This window comes from Limulus polyphemus, unplaced genomic scaffold, assembly GCF_000517525.1.
Source record: "Limulus polyphemus unplaced genomic scaffold, Limulus_polyphemus-2.1.2 Scaffold598, whole genome shotgun sequence".
In the NCBI taxonomy this organism is placed as follows: Eukaryota; Metazoa; Arthropoda; class Merostomata; order Xiphosura; family Limulidae; genus Limulus; species Limulus polyphemus.
This window is the reverse complement of record NW_013666208.1, coordinates 292935-301693: the sequence shown is the minus strand read 5'-3', so window position 1 is coordinate 301693 and position 8759 is coordinate 292935. Positions and strand designations below refer to the sequence as shown.

The window sequence follows — 8759 nt, the reverse complement described above, 5'->3', positions numbered from 1 at the left end:
AAACGCTATAACAACGAACGTCTCACGTGCTCAACTTCAATAATACTCAGTTCAATTACACACTCTCTGACTACAGTTCAATTACTCATTACCTACACATTATCCCGTCACGTTGTGACCATCTTATATATAACAGACTGCCCCCAATCTAGTAATCTCCCGACAATTCACGAAGGTTCGAGAAAGAAGTGGCGTGATGATAGTCACGTGACCTCGCTGACGCAACAATATTTTTGTACCCAACAAAGTCATGGGTCTACATGCAACTTGGATCATCAATAGCTTAAAAAGCCAATGGGGTCTGAACTTCATCTATAACTTTAAGTTAATCGGACCTAAAAAGCTATAGCGAAGGAGTAAAGTAACTGTTCAGCTACGGCCTTACACGAAAGCAATCAGTAGAATATGGAAAACTGTTTTATGCGATTAGTGTGATTACATTAGCTCACTGCTTGAATAAACTGTTTGTTATTTCATGCTTTCGTCATTAAACCTTAAAACTGATTCTATGTCAGGCCTTCTGAAACAGCTATACAAGTTCACAGATGAAACAGAAAGTTGAACTCAAATGTTAATGTGCATATGAGAGCAGTACTGTGCCTTTAATCTGTGCCTGGGGACTAATTAGCGACTTCTCTTCTCTGCAGAGCGCTGTTCTAATCACAAGACAAGATAAACAGATTTTAAAGTAACTTCCTATACACTGTCGTAATACTCTCAGTCACAGATAGCTTTACCTTCACTCATATGTTATTAGAAATTTTCAAGATGGGTTCTTAATTTGTTGCTTTTTTTTTTGCTCACTGACTTCGTAATACTCTGGCAATCTTCAGTCAGAGTTAAACGATATACAAGCCAGAAACGTGTCAATACCTTGCTCATAAAGCTGGGCTACAATCGTTTAAATTGTATAGGTGTGAGAAGAGTAAATATAGAACCATGATGTAAGTAATGTGAACGTATACAAAGACTACATTTTAGAAACAGAATATATGTGAAAAAAGTAGATACAACTTCAACTTCGAACACCAAGCAGTTCATCGTACATCATTGTGTAGTTGGAACACTAGACATTAGACATCACTGTGTAGTTGGAACACTAGACATTTGACATCACTATGTAGTCTGAAAATCAGGTACTCGATCGTACATCACGGAGTAGTTGGAACAGTAAGTAGTTGATCGTACATCAGTGTATAGTTGGAACACTAGAGAGATGATCATACACCACTGTGTAGTTGGAACACTACAGAGTTGATCATACATCACTGTGTAGTTAGAACATCAGGTAGTTGATCATAAATTACTGTGTAGTTGGAACACTAGAGAGTTGATCATATGTCACTGTGTAGTTGGAACATCAGGTAGTTGATCATATGTCACTGTGTAGTTGTGATCGTACATTACTGTGTAGTTGGAACACTAGAGAGTTGAACTGGGGTATTTAAGAGTTTTACACTCACAAAAAAGAAATCTATCATTCTATAGCTATTTGAAGAGCTTATAGCATTTCGCCACAATTTAATTCTTCGTATTGTTAGCCGACGATGGGCAGCTTGTACATAATTGAATAAATACAGTTGTTTAACAACAAGTAAAAGCTTGGAATGGTCTATCCTTTCATTGGGGGGGTGTCTGTGAGCCAGACTAGTTTCGGAGAATTCCACTCCTCATCAGTGGCTCACAGACACACCCCCAATGAAAGGAGTGTAGTTGCCTCCCTCGTTGACCTTACTCCTAGTTCTTCCCATGTTGTTGACGATGATTTCTTACATGCTCCCATTACTGCAGTTGATATCCGGCGGGTGCTGAAGAACAGTCGTAATTCTGGTCCTGATGGCATCACTTACTTCCAATTACGTCATGCCTCTCTGCAATTCCTTCGACTTCTTGCATTGTTCTACACCTTTCTTCTTTCCTCAATATTTTTTCCTGGTTACTGGAAGTTATCTACTATTCTGCTTTTTCTGAAACAGGGTAAACCTGCCTCTGATGTTAATTCTTATCGTCCTAGCAGCCTCACTAGTGTTTTCAGTAAAACCTTTGAACGCATCCTTGTTGCCCGTCGTCATCAATACATAGCTGCTCACAACCTGCTCCATCATACACAGGCGGAATTTCGCCTACGCCTTTCTACTTTGGATCAACTTTTCAAATTGTCTGACTCACTTTCCAATCATTTCAACACTCGAAGACCCTCCTGCATGCTCCTGTTTGATTTCCGGCGTGCATTTGACTCAGTTTGGCATCAAGGTTTACTCCACAAACTGCATATGTTACACTTTCCTATTCTCTACATTCGTCTCATCTCCTCTTTTCTACACAGATATGCCTTGTCCCCAGCCTCCTCTTCAGTTGTTTCAGTATGCTGATGATACAGCTTTGGTAGCCTATTGTTCCACGATGTCCACTCAGAACAAGCTTCTCCAGGCTGCTGTAAATTCTTTTTTATCTTGATGGCGCTGCTGACGGCTATCCCTTAATGTCCCTAAGACACGAGCTATTCTTTTTGGTCCAACACGTCGTAAGTTTCGCCCTTGCCGTGACCCATCTCTATTTGATGTCCAAGTCGACAATGTCCCGATCCCCCTTTCCGTCTCTGTGACCTATCTAGACATTGTCTTTGATAGGCATCTTCCTTTCCTTCTACCCTTTCTGCTAAGGTTACTCGACGTCTTCATCTCCTCCGCTCTCTCACTGGTGCCTGCTGGGGCCTGAACCCTCCACTTCTGCTATACACATACAAGACATTTATCAGACACTGCTTTACCTATGTACATACAGCCTGGCTATCTGCTTCTCTCTCTTCTCCAGGTTTTGGAGCGCCATGCCCTCCGGCTTGCCTTTGGCGTCAAACTCCCTAGTCCCACTTCCGACTTTTATCGCGAATCAACTTTCCTCACATTTTGTTACACCTTCGACAGCTTCGCACTCGCTATGTAAATAAATGTTTTCGTGACCACAATCTCATCTTCTCCGATGATCTCGCCACCACTGTACCCACTCCGAGAAGTATTTTGGCATCAGATGATCACCTACTGAACCTCTATGCTATGTCCCTCCCAGCTGACAATCCCGACCACGTCGAGATGCCGATGTCCCCTCTTCGCCCATTTATCTATCCTGATTCTTAATACTCGTAATACCCGTTGCCAGTTCCCACACTGTCTCCATTATGTGATATAGACTGGTTAGTGTTCATCCATATTTCTCTGGATTGTCTCCTCCATCTGCATATATCGCATTTTCCCCATTTTCTGCTTCCTATGCTGGCTTGCACGCTTACCCTTCTATTATTCATTTTCACCATTTTTCTTTTTTCGTCGCTTGGCTGACGAGGGGCGTAACCCTCTACTGGCCCGCAGTCCCCCCGGGATCGGAATAAAATAACGCATATGTTGTTGTTGATATTTCATTGGTGGTAGTGTCCAGAGTCACTGATTAGAAGTGGAATTCTTTGAAACTAGACTGACTCACAGACACATCCCCAATGAAAGGATAGACCATTCCAAGCTTTTACTTGTTGTTAAATAAATGTTTAAACAACTCTATTTATTCAACTGGAGAGTTGATCGTATATCACTGTGTAGTTGGAATATCGGGTATTGAATCATGCATCACTGTGTAGTTTGAACATCAGGTAGTGAATCGTACATCACTATATAGTTGGAACATCAGGTAGTTAATCACACAGCGCTGCGTAGTTAGAACATCAGGTAGCTGATCATAGATAACTGTGTAGATGGAACACTGGAGAGTTTATCATATATCACTGTGTAGTTAGAACATCAGGTAGTTGATCATACATCACTGTGTAGTTGGAACACTAGAGAATTGGTCGACTATCTCTTTAGAACAAGTGTAATAATCTGGTTCACCAATATCAAACTGTTGGATGTATACCTCCTGAGAACCAGTACACCAGACTGTTGATTGTATATCTCTCTAGAACTAAAACTAGTGATTGTTGATTGTACTTCTCCTAAGTACCGGAAAACAGTTAGTTCACCAAACATCTCTTTAAAATCAGAAACACTGATTTTTGAGTGAACATCTCTCAAGAACCAGAACACTAGGATTTTGAGTGTATATCTCTTGAACACCAGAACTCTAGACTGTTGAGTGTATATCTCATGAGAACCGTGAATCCAGACTGTTGGGCATGTTGTACATGTATCTAGAACCAGAACATCAGGCTGTTGAGTGTTTACCTCCTGATCACCAGAAAACGAAACCACTGAATGTATATCTTTTTAGAACCAGAACAGGAGACTGTTGAGTGTACATCTGTCTAGATCCAAAACACTTGATTTTTAGTGTATATCTCCTTAGAACCAGACTATTAAGTTTTCATCTCTCTAGAATCAGAAAACTAGATTTTTGAGTGAACATATATATTTACAACCAGAACACAGACTGTTCAGTATACATCTCTCTAAAAATAGAACAGTAGACTGTTGATTTTATACCTCTCTAGAAGCAGGGCATCAGACTGTCGAGCATACATCTTTCTACAATGAGAACACCAGACCGTTGAGTATATACATATATATATAGAACCTGAACACCACACTGTTGAGGGTACATCTTCTGACAACCGGAAACCAGACTTTTGAGTGTACATCTCCTGAGAACCAGAACACCAAATTGTTGAGTGTACATCTCCTGAGAACTGGGAAACCAGAGTATTATATGTACATCTCATAAGAACAGAGAAACCAGATTGTTTCAAGTTTTATTTGGCCGAATTCTTTACAGTAGGTGTCTGTGACTTGTTGGCGATAAATTTCAACCATAAACGGACTGCACACAATCCACTTGTTTGAAAATAATATCTTCAAAACAAGTCAAACGTATGTACAAAAATTTGTTACACTATTGGTATCACAATTGTATCCAGAGCTTTAAATAATTGTCTGTTTTTCATCAAAGTCCACAGAGGCGGGTTCAATTACTTTTGAACACCCTTTGAGAAGACAAATTATTCTCCTCTACTCTGTTATTACAATACATGGCTGTGATACTCACTTTAAAAATCACCCATTACGGCTAAACTTACACGTAGGCTAACTTTACATTTTCTTTCACTTTCACTAACTTAACTTAATTACTGTATCTGCACGTATATATAACACAAGACAGAAAAGTCTAGAAATATCTAGCCCTCTAGTAACAACAATATTTCACACAACGAGAAAACTTAAAAGTCTCGAGTAAGATAACATCAACAATATTACAAAAGCCTAGTACAACAATTAAACTACATACACAACGTGCGACTCGTACAGAATTATGTAACGAAACTTGTCATAACTACCGCTTTTAAAATAATTAACTTTTAACACGTTTTTTATGAAAACTAAACAATAATTAAATATTATATCACTACATAAAGTAATTCATAACTCTTAAACTGAACAGTCTTCTATATCCAACATTGAGTGTACATTTCCTGAGAACCAAGAAACCAGACTTGAGTGCAATATCCTTAGAACTCGGAAACCAGTCTGTTGAGTGTACATCTATGTAGAACCAGAATAACAGTCTCTTTAGTCTATGTCACCCGAACACCAGAATACCAGACTGTAAAGTGTATATGTCTAAAGAACCTGAACACTAAAATGTTGATTGTATATCTCTCTGTGGTCAGAAACCTGTACTGTTGAGCATATATCTACCTCTCTAGAACCAGAACACCAGAATATTAAGTGTATATCTACCTCTCTAGAACCAGAATACCAGAATATTAAGTGTATATCTACCTCTCTAGAACCAGAACACCAGAATATTAAGTGTATATCTGTCTCTCTTGGACCACAACACCATACTTTTGAGAATATATAACTGATGGTATTTTTTTCATTAATATTACGGTCGAAATAGCTAACTTAATCCTGTCAATAACATATATCCTGGTATTTTCTTAATTAATATTATGGTCCAAAAAGCTAATTTATTCGCATTGCCTTCACTCATGCTATGGTCCAAAAACTGAGTTGCTGTTATTTTCTACATCAATACTTTGTTATAAATAGGTAGTTTACTAGTGTTGTGTTCATTGATATGGCGAAGGCTATTATTTCCTGCAACTAATGTAACCCGAAGTTGACAAAAGAAACTGTATTATCAAGCAAGCTAACCCTAGAATTACTGATGGTCCCCACCTAAATTTTATTTTATTTTCTAAATTGTTTATGCACTAATTTTTTTATGGTTGCATGACTTTATTGGTTATAGGATCTCTAATAACATTCGTGTCACAAAAAAGTTCGACTAAATTACCATCCATATTGTAATTAGTCCTACTAATTACTGACGAGAATCTTTACATATTTTAGCTAGTAAACAAGGATTGTTAGGACAAGAACATAACGTTATTCAAAATGATGTAATATGTGGACTCAAACAGGAGGAAATGTTCAAAAATAATTTTAAAATATTGAACTAAAAACTTATGAAGCAAGCATCCCAAGACAGCACTAGTCTGTAAATAATGATGGTTAATTGACTGGTATCAGTAATGTTGTTTGTAATAATGATGGTTAATTGACTGGTATCAGTAATGTTGTTTGTCAGATGTCTTGCGGGTAAAGGAGACGTTTAAAACCAATTTCTCTCTCTCTCACACACACACACATGCACGAGATTTACATCACTGCAGAGATCTTGAAACGTTTACTAAAAAGAAATTACTTTGTACGTAGTGGCCAAAATTACCTAAATGTTGGTGATTATCAGAATCAATGTATAAAAGGATAGAAAGTAACGTTCGGTGTATTATAAAATTTTCGTTTTTTCAGTAGCGTATATGAAGAAAATACTTAGATTTGGGCGTGTCGGGTGTAATACCTTTACTTTTGACAGAGGTTTTTATTCTGGTATTACTTGCTTCAATTACTTGTATATTAAGGGATAACAGTGGTTTATTCTCGGATTCAATTCGTTCTTTTGGGTTAAGTCTGATGTTGTAAGTCTTACATAATTTTTCAAGGAAGAGATTCTTCAAATATCAAAGTTTTTCACAAAATCAGCGTTGTTAAAAGTATCAGCATGTTTGATCTGACCAGAGGTATTTCGAGAAAATGTGTATTGTAAAGAAAATTAGCTCATTAGTTGTTGTAATAACAGTTTTGTTATCTAATACAGCAGTTTTCCAGAAAAAATTGAAGGTTGAGTTATCAAGTGTTGTAATAACAGTTTTGTTATCTAATACAGTAGTTTTCCAGAAAAATTGAAGGTTGAGTTATCAAGTGTTGTAATAACAGTTTTGTTATCTAATACAGCAGTTTTCCAGAAAAATTGAAGGTTGAGTTATCAAGTGTTGTAATAACAGTTTTGTTATCTAATACAGCAGTTTTCCAGAAAAATTTAAGTTTGAGTTATCAAGTGTTGTAATAACTGCTATGTTATGGAGTACAACAGTTTTCTAGAAAAAAAAATATTGACTTTTTGTTGTTATGGAATACAGCATTGTTCCAAAAAAAAAAAAGCTAACTCACCAATTGTTGTAATAACAGTTATGGAATACAACAATGCTCCAGGGAAAGACCATTGTAGCTCAACATCAGTTGTATCCTTGCCAATATACCCTTCGTTTTTGACAGCATTGACGACGGTCTGCTCGAAGTCCTTCAACCTTCCAGCCACTGCCACTGTCCAGTTCTCTTGATACAGTACGTTCAGGTTATTGGTAATTTCCCAAAGGTCTTCGAGACAGTTTTCCCTGAACTTACTAATTTGGGAGCGCTTCGTGATCTCATGCGTGGCTTCCAAGGATTCGAACGTGAATGCCCCGACTATAGCATAACCTATCACTAGTCCACAGAGACCTATGTGGGAGAACAAATGAGCCGTGAACGATCGGAGGAACCGTTTACACCTATCACACTGATACAGCCTGTGATTACTGGGAACTGTTGGTAATTCGGGCATCGTGTGCTTTTGTTTTATAGTTCTTTTTTCTAATTAATACGAGGCTACACGTGCTTTGGTTAAGATGGTGCTATATTTTGATGCACAACTGCTGTTATTCTGTTACATACAATTGGAAATTAAATTGAAAGACACGAGTTTAAAAAAAGCTGTCATTTTACATAAGCTGAGGGTATACATTTATTTATCGCTTCAGGCTGTCTAATGACGCGAGATGATTGGTAATAACAATTCGCACAAACACGTGTAATGCAGTAAAGTGAACAGAAAGCAACTGTTTTGGGCGCGTATCCACGTTCTGTACGTGAGTAAACCAAATACAACACTATCACAGTTCGAACTGACAGAGCGTAATGCAACCAAATCCGTTTTTAATTTATGTTTTGAAGTAAAATGATGACACGTTAAATAGGTTAATTTCCTTGACTCAATTGTTAATTGTAAAATGTTCAATAGCTTTTGGAGACAAGCATTCGTTATTCCATGTAAACCTCGGAGCTGTAACAAGATTACTTCAAACATTACCTTTTGACGCATAAACGCTTCCTTCACGTTTATATCATGTAGTGTGCTTTTATGGAAACAAAACGTTGAAGAAAAGAAACAATAACAAAGAAAATAAAATAACAAATGAGTGCGCGCATAGATTTTACTCGGGTTCTCATTGGCCAGTGGTTCTATCGGGCTGAATAGCGTTGGCCAATCACCAAGTTGTGAGATGCGGGAGTAGTTAATAAGTATTATTGTATCTCGTTAGTGAGAACGTTCAGGTCATAAGGCAGGATTGAAATGAAATCAAAAAGTTCGTCCAAGGCTATGAGAACAGT

The 8759-nt window shown here is 37.7% G+C and overlaps 1 protein-coding gene across 1 annotated transcript in view; it reads right to left on the bottom strand.

Moving 5' to 3' along the window:
• Nucleotides 1–8504, bottom strand: part of LOC106459368 (TWiK family of potassium channels protein 18-like) — a 42107-nt gene extending 33603 nt beyond the window's left edge. The window contains exon 1 of the mRNA XM_013918988.2: nt 7500–8504. Coding sequence (XP_013774442.1) covers nt 7500–7932 — 433 coding nt within the window. The 5' untranslated portion in view covers nt 7933–8504. The remainder of the gene's footprint in view (nt 1–7499) is intronic.
• Between the last annotated feature and the right edge of the window lie 255 nt (nt 8505–8759).